The sequence below is a fragment of the Vanessa atalanta genome, chromosome 11, assembly GCF_905147765.1.
Source record: "Vanessa atalanta chromosome 11, ilVanAtal1.2, whole genome shotgun sequence".
NCBI lineage: Eukaryota > Metazoa > Arthropoda > Insecta > Lepidoptera > Nymphalidae > Vanessa > Vanessa atalanta.
In genome coordinates, this window is record NC_061881.1 from 3,921,639 (window position 1) to 3,945,842 (window position 24,204).

The 24,204-nt window shown below is 31.2% G+C and overlaps 1 protein-coding gene across 1 annotated transcript in view; it reads right to left on the minus strand.

Moving 5' to 3' along the window:
• LOC125067360 (homeotic protein Sex combs reduced-like) overlaps positions 1 to 23,653 on the minus strand; it is a 34,821-nt gene extending 11,168 nt beyond the window's left edge. The window contains exons 1-2 of the mRNA XM_047675913.1: positions 23,478 to 23,653; positions 20,213 to 21,126 (exon numbers count right to left, since the gene is read on the minus strand). Of these exons, the coding sequence (XP_047531869.1) occupies positions 20,213 to 20,972 (760 nt within the window). The 5' untranslated portion in view covers positions 20,973 to 21,126; positions 23,478 to 23,653. The remainder of the gene's footprint in view (positions 1 to 20,212; positions 21,127 to 23,477) is intronic.
• Between the last annotated feature and the right edge of the window lie 551 nt (positions 23,654 to 24,204).

Genomic DNA, 24,204 nt, shown 5'->3' on the forward strand with positions numbered 1-24,204 from the left:
TGATGCCATAAATTAAACTTAATAATACGCACGCCCAGCCACGGCATCATGTGCGGAAAGCTAATTGAATATTAATTTTATAATAAATCTGGTCGAACGAGTCTTGTAGGTATTGAATTTTATTTATAACTTAAGTCTAATGTTCAAGGAAATAGATATGGTAATTGATTATACGACATTAAATATCAAAACCCCTAAAACGTGATGTATAACTGCTATAGATCTTTTTCTTATCTCGAAAGTGTAACGCCGTTGATATATTTAATATTTATATACGTTTCATTAGTATAATTTACGCCTACGTCGTTGAAATAAATTATAATTTTTTTTTACGTATTTTGTTTGAATATTAAAGATAATTATATTAATTGACGGTCGTTTTATAATGGCAATGAACCTGGTGGGCAATCCGCGTCTTCGATTTTTAAAATTTAATTTATATTAGCACTGGATGTAATTCACGACTAGTATAGTGCAAAATATTTAAATCAAACATCTATGTCGTATGTTTTTTAAACATATAAATTTATGGCCATATAATTTATATTATTTGCTTAGTTAAACTGTTTACGATTACTCTTTTTTATTGAATTCATACTTAATAACATTTATAGATAAAGTTATTTGTGCTTCAGATATTTCGTTTTATTGATTGTTGGTGCTAGGGTTTTGTGCAAGCCCAACATCAACGCCAAACATCAATATTTACTTAGTATTGTTGTGTTCCGGCGTGAAGGATGTGAGCGATTGTATTTACAGGCACAAGCGACATAATATCTTTGTTCCCAAAGTTGACGACGTATTGGTGGTAAGTAAGGAATGGTTAATATATCTTACAGCACGAATATCTATTGGTGATATGACCACTTACCATCAGGTGGTCCATTTGGCTGTCCATCGAACTATATAATAAAAAAATCTACTTTAGCTACCATGCACCAGTATATAAATATATTAGTTAATAATTAATAAATATTGAATGGAATTAATAGTGTAAATATAATTTGACATACATACAATGTTTCGCGCTTAAAGTAACGAATGACTTTAGTATTTTATGCCTACGACATAACCGTCGGTACAAATTATTCGCAACATATTAATGTTCGGTAAGAGTATGATTGAAATCAATTGTTCTACTCCTGTCGAATTATTTCAAACATATTTCAATTTTGCAGTAAACATGTTAATCTTTTAACGTTAAAAATCGATGGATTCGAAATAAAACTTAAGTAACATTATATAGTGTTCTGAAAACTATCGCACCGATTCTCCGCTAATAATTTTCGATCCGATCTGATAGTAGCTTGTTGGTATTACTTGCCTCTACTTATATAGTAAAAAGTACTTAAAACGTCATATTTTTTAATTCAATTAAAATAATTTCGGTAATCGTTTCGAAATACCAAAAGTGCATCGTTTAATGTTAAGAGCCACACCTCTGGCGGCGACCATTACAAACACCTTCCGTTCCTTGTAATTTATTACTTTTATCTCGAGCACAGTCGCGGTCACTGAACACAAACAAACGACATCTCCGACAATAAGACAAATCGACCGATTACAAGACACTACCTGCCCGTGGTGGGTCGGCTCCATGCAAATCTTTAATTTTTTTTCATGTCATTATTACTTTCTTTCAAGGAAAGTAAAAGTATAATAGCCACGTCGATGTCCATTAGTAGATCAATTATTCTGACAATGTCTAAAGAAAGTCCTTTCTCTGGAGAACTGAATACTAGTATTGACAAAGCGATAACAATACCAATGACCTTGTGCGTCGGAAAATGGCATCATCTGAACACATTTGCGAATTTTTACACTTGTGATTTATCGTCTTCACAAAAAAGTCTTTGTTTAATTTCAGTTAAAGCCATATTGTTTTAAAATACCACTTGCGGTGAATTTGTAACAGGGCAGTGTAGCTAGAGTAATGTTAAAGCACCCCTTGCATTCCAACGTGCGACGATAATACATTAAATGGTACTATTGTATTGTAAATAATGTGAGTACTACAAATGTACTACGTTTTAGTATGGAGTATTAAGACCTCGAAGTTCGCGAATGTAAACGTGCGCCATAATAGTCCAAGAATAGATTATGATATCATAATAGATACGATGTAGCTTAACTTATCTCGAGATACTTTATAAAAAATACGATCGGTTGTAAATATATGAATGAATAAATATTTATATAGTAAGTCAAAGTTATAACTGCGGGTAATTTCGTTAGTTTATTTAATTTGATTTTTACGATGCTATGAAATACGTTTTATTTAAAAACGATAAATTTATTTACAATAATTATTTCATCATACTTGTTTTAATATTAAATTATAATCCTACTAAATCTAAATGGTAGGTAAATTAGAATGACTTGATAAAAATTTTACGACGGTTACTTGAGCACAGTTATACTTAAATAGACTAATCGTTTATCCAACTAAACATATTTGTTAGTTCGTTAGATGTATCGAGAGAGGTCATCGTCTTTAAAATATAAATGCACAAAAATATATTTGTAGACATATCTACCAATCTTTATCTGCAACCCCACGCAGGTTTGGCACCTGTTTAGTAATAAATTCAAATAGAATAATTATGTCGATATGTCGGCGGCTGGAGAAAGAAAGAACTTGCTCGCGTTTATCAATTTCATGGGTTAATTTACGACTAGATAAAGGCTACTACACGGCAGCCGCGGTTTCGTCGAAAGAAATCTCCATACAAAACATTACTCGTCAGTGTTGAGCGATTTATGCGACGTGTTGCAGCCCGTGGAGTACACCACGCCGCTTACTGTATATTATCGTAGTGACACCGACTAATTTGTTGGCCGACTGATGAGCCAACTGCGGGGAAAGAGATGGTTTATGTTCGAAGATCGGCTTGGTATATTAACTTCAGAAAAAGATGTAAAGTTTAGATTACACGAAACATGTGGGTTCTTAATTTAAAAAAAAAAATCTATCAAAGATTTTTTAAAAAATTTGCAAATAGTAATCGAATATTATTCGCAATTTAATAATAAATAAGCAATGATAATTTTAAGCTATAATTATCATGATATTGAATTACAAATGATTAATAAAGCGATTACGATGTATCGCGTCTACTCTATAGGACTTTTCATCTTAGCGAGTGGATTAAATAAATCCGACGTGCTTTGCGCAGACGCTGTTAAGTGACGGGGCGCACCCGCGCCTCTCTTCATCTAGACAGAGACATGGTTCTGCCAAAACAATTAAAACAAAAAACTTGATAGGATACGAAGACATTTCTGAGAATACGTTTTAGTTTTACGTTTAATAGTAACGGAAATAGTTTTCATCTTGAAACTAAATAGTGGAAAAAAAAATATAGTTTTGTTTCCAGGAACTGTATGTAAAGGTTTAGTTAAATATCTGAATGATTTTGTTTTAATTAATCTACTTTTAATAAATCTCTTATCTTATACTTTATAGAATGAAATTCAGGTTTAAGCAAAAACATTTTGTTATATTATTAAATATAAAACTGTTTTTACCGTTTTATTTTTTACAAAATTCTCAAATACTAAGTATGTTAAAATTATAACACGGCTATTGCTTTCGAAGAGAATACAAACAAAATTAATCTGTTATAAGATACAGTCCGACACACATTAAAATTATTACACACGAAATCTATCTCTACTCCATTCTAATAAATACTAAAATTGTTTGATGTTTACCGAAATAGGCGATATTATTTCCTAACATTAGTCGAATATAACGGTATCTTAGTAATTTCGTAAAATCGGGGGCGTTTCAACGTGACATGAAACGAGTGGCTTGCAATCGTCGCGTACGACGTTTCAAAACAAACTGATCTTCAAACGTCAGTATTTAGACATGTTTCTCGCAGATTTCAACTCTGTTTGAATATGTTTTGACTAGCTAAATCTGAATATAAACTATATTTTATAATATAAACTGAAGGTAATTTTTTTCGATTATTTCATTACAAATAAAATCAGCATTAATTTTTGGATGGATAAATGCCACTTGAGTTTTTTCCCTTTATATTGATAATAGTATACATTTGTTCACAGCAGCATTTTGGTCAGAACAAATTTCTAGGACGATTGAAAAATTATAAATACGAAGAGCACGAGACCGTAAAAGTTTGCGTGAAAGAGAAAAGGCCTATAGTTACCAATGGTATGATTCAGATACGAATCATCCCATTGGTAACTATAGGCCTTATAGATATGACGCTGGTGATATGTTTATATAAAATATTACTAGCTTCCCGACTCGGCTTCACGCGGATGCTATAAGGGTGTATATACAACTTTTAGGTTAGGTTTCTTCCTAAAAAAAATTCTTGGTTTCTTCCGGATAGGTAAGTTGAAATTCTCGGCTTTTCTTTACTGTAACATGAATGAATTATTCATATAAACCTTTCTTTTAAATCACTCAGCTTATGATAATTAAAATTCGTTGCGTACTTTAAAAGATCTGAGCGTAGGTACAGACGACGGGAAGCGATTTTGTTTTATACTATGTAGTGACTATCACCTTGCTATTATCAATATGAAAAAGAACTCGGTAGACTTGTAAAGCCGTATGTGATATACCGTACCGTATATGACGGCAAGCTTCATGAAGCTTAGCTAGTAGATTGGTTCTCTGCTAGCTAACCTATTGGTTGCTGATGCGGTAAATTCTAGTGGTACTAATGGCTGAGTTTAATAAAAAAATCCTCTATAACATTCGCCTTGTGTCACAAGATTGCTTTAATCTGCTCTGCCAGAAACCACAGTATGGCTAAGTATAACTTAAATCGACGCATTAGTTTTTTATTTTTATTGCTAAAAATTATTGCCATCGTTTTTTTTATTTTAGCTTTCTTTACACTAACAATATCATAATTATTGTTTAATAAATTATACTATGTATAAGTAGAGTTAATTAGCTTAGTTATGACATGAAAAAACAAAACTATCGTATTTTTTACTCATTGATAAATATAGGTATGGAAGTAATATAATCTCATATAGAATCATATTAATACTTAGAATGTAAAAAAAATGTGTTACAAAGCATTCTCTTATAAAAGAAATTATTATAACTTTTTTGATCGTATAAATTAGCCATATTATGGAAGTTTACACACTATAAAATGATAATTAAAGATATTGAATTATGCACAGGCTTTATTAAAGCCTTATGTAGTATTCACTACCTGGAGCTAGATAGAACAAGGCCGCCCCTCCCATTCCATGATAATAATTAACCAATTACAATATGACAAGCTATCGCCGCCATTTTAATTGGGTTGCTGAGCGCTTTGCAGAAACATGCATATCTAGATATAATAAAGGCTATAGTATACGTTAGTTTCAATGAAGCTATTCTCCAATGGATTGTAGGTATACGATATTTGGTCTCGAATTCGAATCTGGCCTGAATTGTTTTATAATACATTGAATTACAAAATAATTTTTCAAAGATATTACACATCTTCTAGCATATGTGCCTTTTTTTAATTCTATTGTTCCTTAACATTGTTGATTTAGCCTGAAGTTTTTTAAAATTGTTACGATTTTTTTTTACTAAATGTTGCTTTTACCAGAATCTAGATTATAAACTGTATTTAAATATAACGCTCATTAAAAATTGTATTATAAAAATTACTAGGATACTTAACATAACATACAAATTTAATAAACTAGTCCAAAACAATTGTTAATCACAATCAATTAAAATGTCAATTCTAATACTAATATGATAATGTGTTTGTTCTGTGTTTTTATATTATGCAAAAAATATTGACACGCGATATAGGCATACTTTTTATTCAGAATATTCAATTGCTTTTTCTTCAGAATGAACAAGTTTTTAACTAGCGCTCGGCAGGGAAAGAGCTAAAAATATAATTTTCTCTTTCTCGTGAGTAGTGTTGAAAAAATACAGTTAGAGGATCGTATATAAAAGATACCAATAGGCACTAATAATTAGTAAGACATTTTTCAAAATTTAAAAGTCTTTGATATGCAATGCGTGAGGATAACTTACTTTTCATATTTAACTATAAAGCAGGAAACCGCTCACAAATTCTAATTACAAACTAAACAACTATTAATCAAACCATCAATCTGATATTGGCGTTTTAATTGCACATTGTTTATTGCGCTTTAAAAGCCGGGGAAAGCAAACGCAACAATATTTTTTCCATATAACCATTAATATCTGTCGTTTTGTTTCGTAGAAGGCGGTTCGCCCCACCGCGGGGTAGTTGTAGACTTGTAACTCCACAATTGCGCCGTCGATTCCTTTGTTTACAACATTGAATTAACATCTATTAGATAGACAGAGTTTTACTTTAATGTGTATATTTATTGTGGCATTTGGTATATTAAATAACTCATAATTCTGTAAAATAAGAGATAGTACTTTATATTGGTATATGTAATTTCGTTAAATTGGCTTCTATGGGATACGTCCAAAAATTTTATCAAGTCGGCCCTCTTACTCTTGAAAGTTCAAGTTAAGGAAATTGCTCTATAGCTGTTACAGTTCAAATAATATTGATCAAACGTTCAGGAATTAATGAAGTGGGCATGTCGACCTCCGTCACATGCTGTCGAGCCCTATCCTGACTCCTGACCTTTCGCAGGAATGTCTAAGAAACGTGTGGGCTTTTCCAATATAGCAATTTTGGTCTTGCGTCGATGCGCCTACATGTTCAAAGGGGAATGGGTGAAGGTTGTCAATGTTGTAGAAATTTAGTTCGTATACATAATTATTATAAGGTAAATACTTGGAAATATTAGAAGATTAGATAAGAAGACATATTATACATATCAAAGTCTTACTATTAGACAAAAGTATGTTCTCTTCTTGATGGTCAGTATGCTTGACATAACTACAACAAATATGATCATTCATTAGATAGGTTAATTTTTTCTTGTAGATCTCAAAACATGCAGGTTTCTTAAGGATAATATTATAAGGATATGAATTTGACTATGAACGGATCATTAGTTAAAAACTGATGAAAATATTTTCTTTGATTAAAATTATAAAATTAAAAAAAATGTAAAATTTATTGTAATGTTGTAATTTTTTAAAATATTATATTTTTTGTGCATTATATGCAAATCTTATCATTAAAACAGTTTTAGTAGATTTTAAACTGTATAATTATTGAATTAAGTTTGAATTTACATTGTCCAGTGTAGTTGACTATCGAGGGATTCCAGTTGATCGACACTGCGGCGCTAAAGTCGTCTTCAGACTATTTAAATTCCAGTTCGGTTCGTTGCGTCGCTGGTTTATACGGTGCCGTTAATTTTAGAGAAATTGAACTAAGGGTGCTATTGATTTTCTTCGCTATTTGCTCGTTGAGAGACAAAAGAATATATTTTTGATAGGATTGTTGTAAAACATTTACTTTATAAATATACGTAAAAAATATTCAGAAAGAATAAGAAGTGAATAACAGTAACAGTATGTAAAATATAAAGGTTTTAAAATCAATAATTTATTATATAAATGTCATTAAAAAAATATCGTATACTAACCTACTTGTCAAAATTTCGTTAACCATATTGCTTAAATATGATAAAAAGTTACGGTCACGGTTCAAACACAGAAGACATTAAATACGTTGAAAGTAAATTAATATGACGAATTTAATTACATCAAGCTGTAAAGCAGACGTACAGGGCTGATGACAGCTGTTTTGACAGCTCCGATATTAATTGTGACGTTCGTGTCGTTAGGGCATCGCCCAGCTCTTCCGTTTCCACGTCATTAATAAAACGAGCAATAGTAGAAATATTTATCAATGGCATAATCGATACAGAAACAATTATAACCGCATTCATCAAAATTCTCGATTCTGCTTTTAAGGTGTTCCAAACTTATTCCTCGCAACTCAACAGTCGACTCTAACTCGACTTGGTACAATTCAAAATCAATTATCGTTTTATCGTAGCAACGAAAACTCAAAAAGGATCTTAACACCTTGAAATAAATTGTTATTTTCATTGCATTGTTATGGTATTAGGTACAGACGGTATCAAATAACATTAACATTCTTATCTGCGGTCTGTCACACAGCGAGCACGTCAAAGTTCGAAAGTGAAAAACGCATTATAATTAATAGTCGATGATACGCGAGGATCGTAAACAAAAGCGGTGATAAATGGATTATAGTCTGATACTAGATAATAGGCACTGTGGGTTGTAAATCGTCGTTTCGTAAGCGCTCAGTACTTATTTTGGGCCAGTGGCCAGTGTGTATCAATGTAAGAATCGGACTTTTTAACGATTAATATGATGTATGAAGTTTTACTCGATTACAATAATTAAAGATTTTGTCATTCGAAATTCGAATTTGACAATTTATTCGTTATCGTTAGATAATTTTATTTTAATTTCACACTTTAATTTTTTAATAAATTTTTTTTTGTAATAAAATTATTTTTATTAAACACATTGTTGTCTAGCTGTTCTATTTGTGAGCCATTTATTGAAGGATGGTCGTATATCAAGCACGCGATTCAAAAAACATTAACGTTACCATTGTTTTACAGTCACAAAAACATTTATGTAAAAACTATTTTATTTTAATAGCGATTATCGTTGTGCTGTCGTTGTTCCAAATGATATATAGTCTGTCGCACATTATAGTTTAAAAGGCGTGATGTATTTTATTACGACATGTCATTACAAAACGATTCGATTCTCGCTGTTATTGATTACATTTGACAATAAATCGTGGTGCACTTTTAATATCGTGTGAATTAGGCTAATGTTTGAATGATCTTCAACCTTTAATCCATTACTACTCACTCTTAAGAGTAATATACTTTTTGTGAATAAAGAGAAGCGAATGATGATTTAATGGCTTATATGGTAAGCTCATTGTGACGTTCGGTTTGAATTTCATTACGAAATAGAACCAATAACTCAAAGGAAGATTTTTTAAATGCTACTCAAAGATTATTAAACAACGATATTCATCAATTTGTAATAAAGTGAAAATATTTTAATAGTCATTTAAAATCAATAAAAACAGCTATAAAATTAGTATAAAACAACCATAACGATGTTTTATGCGATATTTTCATAAATTTATTATGTGCTACTAAAGCGTATGTTTATTAGTTATACCTACCATCGTAACTCGTGAAGAAACGACCTCAACACGTGTGGTTCCGAAATCAAATTAAAATCGTGTTTGATAAGATCGAGTGGCGGTTATGGAAATTTATGACTATATTACCTGCGCGGGCGCATCGCGACCGACAAAAAGCTGGTCCGGACTACGCAATTATTTATGGTCCGCAAATGATTATAGTTTACGAGCGTTTGACTGAATACGCCCCTGGCGAAATTGTAAATAGGCGGTGACCAAAATATGTCTAATACTTAACTTTACAAGTGCAAAATATGCTTGAACTGTTACAGTTTGAGATAACTTCGTTCAAAACGAAAACAAGACGGAACGTGAAAGAAATTCGAAATTAAAGACAGGACGCACACAAAAATATGTTGACCGCAAAAGACACAGAAATAAATCAGACAGATGACAATTTAAAGTGGTTAACCCACTAACTGTGACCATTTTAGATACTTTGATCAGATCTTGTCGAAACCGAACCTGCAATGATAAAATAAGCTTACGTCACACTTATTCCTTACATACTAAAGTCTAGTTTTGATTGTATCATTGTTAAAATTGTGGGTGTTTGTTCTACAGTCTTTAGAGTCGGCGTAGAGATTTATGTTTTTATTTAAGAATTAATGATATAGTGTGAGTAATCGCCGTTATGCTAATTTGAAATAATCTGAGCTCGTAAATATAAATAATTTAAAATGCGTCCTAGGGTTTGTAACCCGATGCTTAGTTTTAAATGGTCATCTAAATATTATTGCTGATATCTAGACATCTGTAAATATGTAACGATTGTTTTAAAGACTTAAACGTCGCAGCCATTATATTTAATTGTTTATTCAAAATGCCACAGGTAAATATGTGATAAATATTTATAAGGTTATAATTTATAACGATGGAATTAAACATGGCTTGTGTAAAATTTGTTATGAAAAATTATTAATACGGTAAAAATAAAATATTCAAAGAAGATATCGCGTTTCTTGCAATTTTAATAATATTCCTTGAATAACTTGCCAAAACCCCGATACGCACCTGGCGCCGCGCCCTGAGACTGTACTTTACGATCTGTTAAAAGACTGACTTCGTTGCCCAAATTAACACGAAATAAAAACGAAATCGATCCTTACAAAAAAATAAGCGAAAGAAGATAAAAGCTTAAAAAAGGTCCACGTCAAAACATTTGATTGTATTAATATTTATAGGCATCGAATCGCCGCAGGAAAGGCGGTTTCGAGATGAAAAAAAACTTTATCAGACAGTTCAGCTTTTGACTAAACCGCAAATTCTTTGTTAAGAGATATTTATGGACTTGAAAACAATTGCAGTGTTACTATTATATCAAGTTTGACAGCAATAACTGTATTATTTCGGTTTTTTTTTTTATATATTCAATGAAGATGTCACACTCGTATCAGAAGCGTGTGTACTTTCTACAATTTTTTTTTGGAATAGCGGTTATTTTTTAGTTGCTAAATATGATTTGAAATCAGTTTATATTTGAAACCTATTGGTTAAGAGAAATGTCATACTAAGTACTAAGTAAGATATTTTTCGGGATAATATAATTTGAGTACTTACATTTTATCACTCTTTTAAATCTTAGTTAACTCAAAAAAGGCGGCTGTTTTTTTTGTTTAGTTTATAAATATAAACTTTCTTTGCTTGTTATGTTTTTATTTATAAAATATATTAAAAATCAATTGATTGAACAAAAACATAACGAAAAAGGTGTGATTTTATTCGCATGATAGTTAGATGTCAGATAAAGTTTTTGTTAATCATGAGAGCTTTTATAATTTCCGAAAAAAATATCCCTTGATTTGATATCTTATATAGGTATATTATTTTAGACCATCTTTAACCGAATACTGTTTGTAAGTTTAAATTTTGAGGACTAAAAAATATGAAATGTGAAATAATAAAAAACTAAATTAAATAATACCTGATATACAAATTATAATAAAAACACGCCGCCCGAAATATTGCTCTGTTGCATTGTTACTAGAATAGGACCTTATTACCTGAAGGCTTTTGAGCTATGTCAGCGCCAGCTCTCGTGTCACTAAAAGTATGGACTAGTTTTTTAAAATATTTTATGTCTTTTAGTATGTGGTAACTACGCAAATTCATCTTCGTTGGATAAAAGTAATTATTTGCGGTGCTTGAGTATTTGAGGGCAAAGACCGAATTTAAGGTACACTGGGACAGTAGTTACTCGTGGGTAAGTTTAACACGGTTTAAATCCCATTGTCTATGACAAGCTTGAGGGAGGACACTTCACCAGGGCACGAAATATTCCAAGCTATTCTTGCGAATGTGAATACAGGAGATAGGTAGAAAATGATTTGTGAGTTAAGTTTGATTATATCCTTAAGATTAATCTCAAAACATTATGACCATCTAGCCCTACGACAAGGATACAGTTTTCTGCCTGTAAGGTATTTGAAAACGCCAGAATGACCAATATTACGTTTCTTTTATACTAAAGCTAAAAGCTATTACATTATCGAATGCATTCTATTAAGTATAAATTCAATCATTTACAATAGTAACTATTACTAAATTTGTTTAAGAAGGTTTGTTGTTTAAACAATTCTATGTGTCCTGTTCTTTTAAATGTTAAGTCAACAATGACAAAAAGAGAAAAGTCAATCTTTAACTAAACACCCGCTCATCAACATTCATAAGTAAGGCTGTTAATCGCTTAGCAGACATCATGTACATACAACCCTGTGACATTAGTATCACATGTAACTCGTAGGAAGATGTATTAAGATATTTTCATATATTTAAATAGACGCTACAACCAGTGTTAAAATTACTATCATGACCTTTGCAACGAGAACATCTCCACTGCAGCCGACTCAGATTCTTACACACATTGCACGGTTCTGGCTAATTTACACTATCAATGTAGCGGATCTTAATGTATGGGCGTTGGGTGACATCGCTCTAAACATTTTCCCATGTGTTTTTAAAGCTTTTTATTATTTTAAGAGTCGTATAAATATGACTTTAGATTTTTTTCAAATGCATAAGATCTTAAGATTATTTCGAAATATTTAGTAAAAAATGCTAAGAGCATACATTTAGATTTAGAGTAAAAATTTGTATATATGTTCTATTATATTACGTTAGGATTATCATTTTTTTTAAACTAGAACTGTATAGAATAGTCTATGAATTATTATGTAATCATATCTGTATTCAGTTAAATTAATCAAGCTTACATCTGTAAATAAAATTGTCATTTTTAGAATTGAAAGAATAAGTTTTTTCAACAAAAATAATTAATTAAACCAAACAGTTTCGTTCGCTTGAAATTTATTTATAAATGTCATTGACATAGATGTATACTATGAATGTATTAAAATTAATCATTTCATAATGAAAATTATAGTTTTCATTAAACGATACAAATTCCAGCTAAAACAAATAGATAATTGTATATAAAACAGATAATAATTATAAATATTCAAAATTCATAACTCAGAGTGTCTGAACCGGTCGCTTGAGTAACGACGTAGGATGCCTATGCTAATTCCGAGTACGCGATATTGCGTTTGCGCATATATGTATAAATATATGTATGTATGTATGTGTACGTTTATAAGCGAGCCCTTATGGGGAACTTAATCAGTGTCTGTGCGTCGACACGGGTTATTGAAATGAAATTAAAACACGAACACGGCTTTCATTATACACGTTGTAAATATTAATTAAATATAACTTTCTGTATTTTGTTAATAGTAATATTAATAAGGGATCCCGCACGCTTCTCGTACTCAAACTTTATCGTATTGTATTATTTTAAAGATAATTATAATTTAAATATATTCTTGGTAAACTTCGTATTTATTTGTTGAATAAAACTTGTACAAAAACTTGTAAAATATTTAGATACTTCATTGATTTTTGAAAACATGGGAAAAGTAATGCATATTTGTTTTTTGACGGAAAGTAAAATAAAAAATACCTTAAAGAAACTATTGCCCTTTAAGAAACATTAGACGTTACTCTGACCGCTAATGCCTTATCGACTATCCTATGCTTCAAACCGAACCACTGATATTGGCAGAATAACTGGATTTGGTATTTCAAGTAGTTGGTTTTTATTTATCTTATTGATGAGATCTAGAAGGTATACTTAAAACTGGATAGAGTTTGTGATTGTAAATGGAAACCTCTCACGATATATGTACATAAAACATTAATTTTGCTTTGGAGCTTAGATATCGAAGCAAATATCAAAGTTTTACGAGTTATATTGTCATATAATATAACAATTTATCAATAAGGCCGAGGAGGGCTCACAATGATTTCTTGGGTTTGAATTTCAACGGCGCTCTATTCGTATTTGCGACTAGAAATAAGGAGTTCAACTAAACTTCGGATATGAAAAATATATATACATCGATATTTTAATTGTCTAGTTCGCATAGTGTCTAGCTTATTAGGATGTGAATCTCGAGAACCTACCCAGTAGTAATAAGATAATACTTTCTCGGTAGCAGCCCAGAGTATGGAAGTTGACACTTTCATACCTCGGGTATCATCCAAAGTTTTGGGCCTAGTAGTTTCTTTAGTCGTGGTGGATCGCTATCCCCTCGGATTATACTATTATATATAGAGAGAAGACAATGCACCTCTTGTGCAACAGCTTGTGCTCTGTAATATCTTCTAAAACAGCTGAGAGGTCTCTGTTGAGTTCAGCGTCGTATTCAAAATCAGGAGAACATTATCATTATCAAAGGACTGTTTATGAACTATTCATTCACATTTTATATTCATATTTTAGCTCACACCGATTCAACCATTTAATACGTATACTTTACTTGGTGGAAGGACTTCATACAATGCAAGCCCATCTGGGCACCAACAACTCATCACATATTCTACCACCAAACAGCAATACTTAGTATTATTGTGTTCCGGTTTAAAGGATGAGTTAGCTAGTTTAACTACAGGCACAAGGGTAAAACATCTTAGTTCCTAATGTTGGTGTTGCATTGGCGATGAAAGGAATGGCTAATATATCTGACAGCGCCAATGTCTATGGGCGGTGGTGACCACTTACCATCAGTTGGCCCAATTGTCCATCCCCCAATATAATAATAAAAAAATACTTTCAATATTTTAAACACTGATGTAATATAACGTAGATGATATAAATATCCGTTAATATAATGTATTTTCATTACATGAACGTTTTTAATTAAAATCGGGTTGAAAGAAATCAAAACAGATTTCTGTTTAAGTCAACATTTTTTTAAATGTGTTATTTGTAGAGTTTAAGAGACATTTACTTAAATTATAATTGATGATAGTATTGTAATTGTTCAAGGTTTGAGTAGGTAGATATACAACGACATTACAGATAGCATCTGACAGCTTATCTAACAGAAATCTGTGTTCAAACTAACGATTAATTAATTATAAATTATTATTATTAATAACATGAAGTAACAATTGTTTGTTTTGGAATTTATATCGTAATTGCCTATTTGAGAACACTAATTTTGACCATGGTAAGAGACGATAAGAGATTTTTTTTTCAAATAATATTTGCTATGTAAATTTTAAACGTATCTATGGACGTAAGGTTATTTAATTAAATTATAATTTAGCTTTTTGGCTTTAGTTGTGCCGAAAGTGCACATACTGTTTCGTCAATCTCGCAATTATTGGAGAGCACACACACATATAAGTAAATAAATACTACCTTAGAATAACCGTATTAAAGAGAATGTAATGTATAAAATATTTTTCAACAATTCGTTAGTAGGTATTTAATATACGTATTCGTAAGTATTAATATTATTGCTTTGCTTATTAAGTATAAACATTTTTTGATGTTGTTATAAGATATTATTTGATAATATACTTAGTTATTTTATAGAAACTTGTTAAAATAATAACTATATGGTATTTACATTTATTGTATATTATTACAATTTTAAATTTACAACATTAATAACTTGATATTATTTAAATACAAGTATGGGAATCGTGATATTATTACGAGTTTAATATAACTTTAGACAGTAATTAGAGAAAAAAATAATAATCGATCTACGTGTAAATAATCCCAAGCACCGTCTAGTTAATAAAATAATAGCAAATTATTTATTGTAAGGTATTATTAAATAAAAAAAAAAAATATGACATTACACCTGCCTTTCGCAGTTGCGTGAGTAACCGCCTTGTCTCTTAAATATGATTACAGTAAAATTATAAATTCAAGTCATATAAAATGCATATGTTACAGGTTAGTTATAAAAATTGACACTAAATTACAGGTTTTCACCAAAGGTGTTCAACTGAAGCTACGTGTTATTTAAAAGTAAACACCATGAAAAATAACGGTTTCCCTTTATATTTTATAGCGGCTAAAGTTGCCATCAATAATTGAAGTTGGAAAGTCCTAAGGGAGTCGAAGGGCTTACTTGAATCCTGATACTGGCTATATATATTCAATTTATTGCATTATGAACTTTATGTTAAATGCAACAAGTGCAATTATGCCTTGTATTTAAAATGATTTAGCACGTAATAGTTTCTACGGTTTTACGTGAATACTAAGCGAGTGAATGTATTTTATAATTATTTAATGATATATTAAGGTATGTATTTTCTATCGAGGTACTTGGAGCTAAATCGTGCTTAAAATTATGATAAGTTTCCTCAGGTTGAAGTAAATACGTATAATTTATAGATTACGTCTCGCGATATACTATTTGCGCTATTTAATATTCTCAGCGAGAATGTTATTAAAGGTAAATTATATACTTTTTAATCGATTCACAAAAGTAATTATATTACGAATAGTATTCACTAATTCATATTTTATAAATTACTAAAGAATAAATCAAATTACTTTACGCTTTTTAGCAAATGTACATATTTTCGTACTGTTAATATTGGTTTTTATTTGTGTATGGCATATGAACATAATCCACAAAAAAAATCCTTCAAAGTATCTAACACAATTTATTGCATTTTACTTTACGACGGTACGATGTAAAACAAATAAAAATTCGTAAAACATATGACCTTTTTAAAATTGGCCACTACATATGACTTTTATACATAAAATTATAATGGGCATGTCAGGTCCCAAGTTTCGCAAGGTTTTGCAACGTCATCGCCGCCATAGCTGCCGATTCGACCAACCACAGCCGCCTCACTAATCCCTTGCTTTTATTTATTCCTCACCATTCAACTTTTAGAATTTTATTTATATTTACCCTTTGCATGTATATGCATTTTAACCAGTCAAGTTTTGTTAGTTTTTTTAATGCTTTGGTGCTCGCCGCGGTAGTGACCGGTTAGTATGGGCCTGAGGTCTAGAACGCTTGTAGTCATTTTATCTTAACGCTTATCCCAAGGCTTATCTATGTATAGTAAATATAGGGGAGGTTGCTGTTTCATTACTATCTTTTATCTTGGTTTATACCAGTCGTGATGTAGACTTGGTAAGATATTTAGGTATAGTTATTTTAATGTATTTAATATCAAATATAATAATGTTTTAAAAATTTGTGTGAAGTTGTTTGGGTTTTAAGAACATATGAGAGAATTGTCAATGTACCTACATATGTTTTCCAGCGCTTGTACATTATTATTAATATCTTCGGCGCTGTCGACTAGTCCCGTTGATAACGGTCTACACGATCGTTCAAAACTTAAAATGCATGTTGTAAACATAATGAAACAAATTTTATAAACATTATATGTACATTTCCTATATGTACACAACAGTCTTAAAACAAAAATTATAAATAAATCTAATTTCAATTTGCTTGTAATTAAAATTGAGATTATAAATCAAATAAGACGGATTAAGATTAATGGAACAAAAATCAAGATACTTTTTCTTAAAATTCATTTAACGTTATAATAAAATCTATTGTTTTATCTTTTTCATTTTAGTATAAACAAGAAGCAAAACAATACCTTTAAACTGATATTATATTTTCCGTTTATGTGTGAAAAACATTAATTATAAACAATAAATTCACCGTCATAATAATTAAAGGTTATTATGTAATTTAAAATAATTCACGCGCTTATCAAGAACGATATAATAAATTGCGACTAATCATATTACCGACATTCAGTTGAATTTTACTCGAATTAATTCAGTACTTTTGAATAAGTAACTATAATTTTATGTGTCTCGGCGTTTTGAAATACCGATCGCAATCTACATCGATTAACATCTAATCATTTATTATACTCTATAATTACTTAAACTACATTGAGATCAGTAAATAGTACTTGAAGTAATATCTTAACATAAATACATACGTTTTGATAGTTTCTCGGAATTTAAACGGACTTTTTGCGATAACGCGGTTCGATAAAAGCGAATAATATTCATGGTGTCATTAATTTGACAAAAAAGCGTTTAGTTCTATTTTTATTTGCCTTATTTTAAACCTTTAATGTACAATGCAATTACCGTTCTTACTCCTTAAAATATAAGGACTAAAATTGTATCGCTTTCATGTTAAAACATGTTACATTAAATATGAAGGAGTTGCTTGTATTTCACATTAATTTTTAATTGCCTAAGAAAATACTGGTTCGTGTTTGTGTGTGTTTCATGTTATTTCTTTTTATTTACAAACAAACAAATCACGCACATACACATACATTGTGATATAAAATTATGAGCGAAATAAAAACAGTGTTTGTTATATTGTTACACTATTACTTAGTTTTTTTCTTTAGTTATTATATAAATAACTGAAATGGATTTCAGTAGAGACAAATAAAAATTTACCCTTTTTATCTTGAAATAGTTGAAAAAGGTTTTATATCCTGTTTTACGACATAATTGAGTTCTATAATTTTATATGTATTCGTCCAACCATTCGAGCGTGATTGAGTAACAAAACCTTCGAGTTTCGAATATTTGTATGACTTCATGTAATATTAAGGGTAGCACAACTCCTTTCGTAAGATTAGTTATTAATCTTTTTACCTATTTAAGACCTAAAATGTATTTATAACTGTGTTAGTGCCAACGTATTTCCAGGTGATTAATTTGCGTTTAAGTTATTTTTCTATTCATCTCGTGCTCAGCGGTGAAAGTATGAACGCATGGAAATCGACATTTGTCGAGAGAAATAGTGAGATGTAGCAAGTCGCAATGGACCGGCGTGATAGAATTAGGTCCTATTCCAAAAAAGAGAAAACTTCGCTCAGCAGATAATGTATGAGGAGTGTTTATTGTCACTTATTCAAGGAAGTTTAAGTTTAAGTTTCTCTAACATTTACAGTAATAATTTTAGAATTATACAGATGTGTTCAGAATTTAATCCAAATAGAATTTTAGGGAATTTACTTCAGGAAGTGGCTTACTTAAATCAAATATAAATTACTATGATATGAAGTACAGTATTTTGTTTATAAGTACAATAATAGTGCCTCGAGTTGCCTTTAATATACTTATCTATCGCAAAACTATTGAAATTCAAGCACGGCACGCATACTCGTGTTGGCAACACTTAAATTATTACCCTTAAACATGGCAGCACTGCGACCCTTATTTGCATACCAAACTATCTAACAATTAATGTCATCAAAAACTATTTATTCTTATTTAATTTGTCCAAATGTTAATAAATTAATCTGTAACATATATAGTGGCCATATTTCAATATACTTATTACATAATAATTTAGATTATTCAAAGTAAAATTACAGCGGCAGACAATGTAAAATAGGTATCGGTATATATTACATAAGCTTACAAAGAACTTCATTGAAAATCATTTTTAAAATACACGTACCTATTTATTTTTAAAGTATATTTTTAATTCTTGTATCAAAACATTTTAACGCGTGACAACTCTTACTATAATTTGTATCCTGTCAATTAAAAACAAATTAGAGGAATTTTTCGCAAGGTCGTCTAAACGAATAACGTAAGAATACAATACAATTATTCAAGAGAATTCGGAACATCTGCTCTTGTATTTTTTGTGACATGAACATTTTAAACATTTACCTACTCGTACATATGTGTCAAGACAATTTAAAACGTGCAATGTGATATGTCGCTATGCGGTCATTATTTAGGTCATACGATTAAGATTGAAATATGTATCTCAATTATAGAAGTTTCTTATTACAAGTTGTATGATCGATATGAAGTTACAGCTTATAAATCTCCCAGTGCTAGACATAGATCTCTCTTTTAAAGGATTAATTTGATTAGACTAACATCATTCTCGAGAACATTGATGATTCGATTCCGCTATTTTCATTCTGAATTATCTATTCTAATATACGCTGCTATGTCACAGTAGATATATTCACTTTATATTAATTAAAAGCTAAACTCAAAACGTTTTTGTACTTAGTGTAGTTAATTAAGACGTTAATTTGATTGCGTGACCTATTACCGTATTCCTTTGTGTTCTATTTTTTAAATTATTTCTTCAAGCTTATTATACTATTACGAAACTTTCATAAGCATGTCCTTTATATCAATCAACTAACACCTAACTGAAGATATATAAAATATATCTATTTCTTTTTAGACAAGCATAATTTAAAGCCGATAAGATTAAATAACCTAGTTATCGCTCAATACCAGAAGGATCCGTCAAATCACATATCACAGTGACGACGCGCTTTCCCCGTCATTAGAAAGAAAAAAATCTTCGGATGTTCACTTGTAAGCGCCCGCCAACAAAGCCATTATGCCTTATTATGGACATCATCCATCAGCGCGCCATATTGATCCAACATTAATGCATGCTAATGTTTTATAAACAGATATATAATTTATTTTGTCTCCACTTTGACTACTAATTGATGAATAGTTTCTTGTTAGACACGAGTGTTGGATGGATTTAATGGAGGCGTGGTCACGCTGATCAGAAGAGGAAACAGAACCATTAATGATTTCACGCCACCAGTAAAAAAGGATGAATCGGGATATTAACATCATTAATTGTTTCCGAAGTCAATAAACTAATAAATCCTCGTTGACAACCGTTATAGCTTAGGACTAGTAAAGTGTTTTGAAAAAAATTACTTACTTTGCCCTAGGTGAACACGTTTCATCCATGGATAAATTTGCGGAGGATTCGCCTGCGTATTGGAAGCAGACTTTGTATTCTTCGTATTACTTGAACTCGAGTTATTAGCTTCGTTGCTTTCATTGCTGGATGTACTTGAGGCGGGGCTTGAAATATTTTGGTTTATATTCGCCTTATGTTCCACTGGAGAAGCAATGGGTGTAGTAAGACCTAGTTTCGTACTAGTCGTTCCACCTGAATTCTGACCAACACTCCCAAAGCCCGGTGACGTTCGTCCAGGGCCCGACGAAGTGGAGAGGTCTTGTGGGGATGCAACTCCAGTCGTGGAAGTCGAGTCAGCGAATTTGCAACTTGCACTAGCAGCTTGGCTAGGTGGTGTGGACATTAGATTAGGTGACAGCGCACCAGGGCTTGGATTTGAATGTTGATGCATATGACTGGCTGCACTGCCTAGTCTTTGTGGGTGTAGTTGCGTGTAATCGATCATAGCCTGAGGCTGCATGTGAGCCCCGGCTGCTGGTGTCGCATAAGGGTGTTGAGGATAATGATGCCCGACTTGCGGCGGAGAATAACATGTGTTTGGATATGACGCTGTAGCGTTTGGATTGTAGTAATCTGCGCCGGGAGTAGGAAGCCCTGGATGGCCAGATTGCTCTACAGGGGTCCCCGTACGTCCCGGGACTTGATTCCCGTAGCAAGATGCGAGGGAATTCACAAATTGGTAGGAACTCATTCCTGCGTTATAATTTAGGTCGTTCATTGGTAACAGATTGTTTTCTATCTTTTCCCTGAAGTTTACTCGAAGATTGTCATTCTTAGTCGGACACTGAATTGTCTAGTTGGACATGTTAAGTGCTACAGATGTTCGCGGTCCGTCTCAATTGTCCTCGTAGAGTGGAGCTTGATTGATGGACCTGTGATAGAATGAAACACATTAGTTGGTCAAGTACGACGTCTTGTTACTAGTGATGAATGTATATTGTCCGTATCAGATAGCAATCTTAAATTATACATTTTGTATTTTTGAAAAGCTAAATATTGTCAAGTAGTAATTGTGCCGAACTTATTATTGTATAATTGATGTTTTGTATGTACATACACATCTTAAGCTTAGTGTAAATGATAACATAATAATGGAAATATTATACAACAATAATTTTAAGTATAACAACGAAACGCACACACGAGTTCATGTTGTTTATTTGTGCTTAATACTAATAAGCTCGCTGTGAATCTATAAGCGTATTTGCTTGAAATTCAGCAAAACAAACGTTTTATTAAGAATTTGACATTCTTAGGGGGTCTATTACTAAACAATAAATTAATATAAGACATTTTAAAGCGGAGTGCACATGTCAAGTGACATGAGGAAAAAATCTCGGTTCCGCCACGTGGTAGGGCTATAAAAGTGTCCACAGAGGTTTATGGGTGTAAGCGGTAGGCCGAATGTGACTTCTGCCGATTTATGAACTCCGCTCGGTGCATACATCTTTATGAGCAAATTAGCAGTCATTGTGTATTCGATTTATTTGTCGCGTACGCGAAACGAATGACAAATGTGCGAATTTTGCCGAAATGCGTCGTAATTCTGTGCATTTGGCAGATTTTTCACGCTGCATCTTATGTGGAGCGTGTTTCGATTTTTTTTGAACTCCGCAAGATTTATTATTCATTGAAGACGGGCTGAAATGAGTTATTATTTAAATGAATAATTGTTTCGTATTAATATCATAATATTTTCACTTTAATGCACTTGTAAATTTGTTCCTTGGCTCTATTTATTTATGAACGTTGTCATCGTCTTCTATTTGTTTCAAAGTCAAGGAATTGCAAGAGTGATATATTATTGAACGTCTAGTCATAATATTGTTATGATTTTCAATATTATAAAGATAATTAATTTTAAATGCTATTGCAACATGAAATATTGTTTGAATGTTACATAGAAAGTTGCTCTATGTATAAATTATATTCGATGACCGTTTTATAATTACTTTAACATTAAAAATAAGACATTATGTCCCATGCAACATTAATACCTTTAGTTAAATATTACAAATAACTTGTAGCTTACTATTTAATAAAAATAAAATTGAATACAATAAAGTAAGCTAAGTAAAGTAAGCGTACTTTCGAATCGTTGTTTCACAAGATAAAATTAAATCTTAAGAAACACGTTCTTCTTAAATCTTTACTTGTGATTTTGGTCAATGAATATGTTCATATTAAAATAATAGTCAATGAATCGACATATCAAATAAAGATATTCTTATAAATACTAATATGGTCAGAAATTATTCGATTTTTAAAATTAATCTTTATTCGAATATACGAATTTAAAAAAGGAGTCTCAATTCTTATATTATTTAGACTACCGATGAATATAATATTTTTTTAAAATGCAATTAAAAACCTTTTACAATTTTCGATACGTTAATACCGCGAATACTCTTTTATATTTTTATTTTTTAAGATTAAATGTATATTTGATATTTCCAATATAATTTCTATTCGGCTTTAATCCCCTTGTTCTCGTGTGACACCCAGACAACATGTGTTAGGTTATTTCAGTTTAGATTTTTGTCACTCCCGTCCGGTCCACATTAAATGGGCCGAACGATTCGTATGTTTTTTTTTTTACTTTTTCTTAGTGGCTTAACCTCGACATCCTTTGATGAGGCGATTTGGAATGTCTATAATTTTAGTTAACCGCTGTTTTATTAGTTCTTATTGTTATTACAAAGTGGAATATTTTAGTGAATTCGCGCCTCAAACTGACATTTATAATTTATATTGTTGCATAATATATAAATCTTTGTGTTATAAGATAAAACTATAAAGTTATAATTTTAATTTAATAAACAATATAACATTTAATTTTCCTGTTTATTGAACTTATTCGAAATTCATAAAAAAATAATTCAATTTCACTGTTTCATTTTATAAATATTAATTCAAAACAGTCTTACAAACATTGTGATTATTCGGACCTAAAATTAATTAGTATTACAATTGCAATATGGTATTCATTGTTCGTCAATTTGAAAAATAAAATTAATATTCTTAATAATACATATTACAATTTAATTGCCTTCATGGTCGACGATCTAAGCTCTAGTTTAAACTTTTAAGCTCATGTAGCTGACATTTTAAGTCCATGCCGTCCTAGAAGATTATTTCCGATACGCTTTGATCAATTGACAAGTATTTATTTAATACAAAATCAGTTTAATAATTAATATTGAACTGAAATAAAAATACTTACTCTAATTAGTTTCAAAGTCAGCGTTGTCAAACTTTAAAACGCACAAAAATCACAAACATCCCACAATATATCGTCACTTCACACTAATAAAACGGCTATCGTATTCGAAGACGCAAGTATGAGTCAAAGGTTTCCGAAAGTTACGTGTTGTCGCGGCGGAAAACCGTTGGTGTTTTCCCGGCGTTCGAGCGTCGAGTGCAGCGCGCCGAGGTGAGCTGAGCGAAGCGGGCGGGGTGGGGCGGGGCGCACCTGGCTTCATGCCCGCTCACGCTACCTCTATGCTCCGCTTGAGCGTTTGTTACAACGCTGTTTCGTATTTGTTTTAATGTGTTGACGTTTTTTTTATTTCTTATGGATTAGTGATCGATACGATTGCGTTTCAGTAAGTGGTTTCATTTAATTTATTTAATATATTATTATTAAACTATATAGACAGAGTATGATTGATTGTGCAGTTATATTTCATTAATTGAGGTGTATAAAACTTGTTATTAAATATAAAAAAAATATTTTTGGACTGATTAAACGAATCTCGTATCGCAAAAAAATCAGATACGAACACTAAGCGAGGTCCTCGTCAAAGTATGTTGTCATAATAGTTTTAAAATTATTTACATGATAAAAACTGTATTAAAATATCCTACAAGTGCTTAATCTAAGTCGGAACGGACGGACACACTCCATGCATCAGTGACGGGAGTGACAAGAGTGAGGCATAAAAATTGCC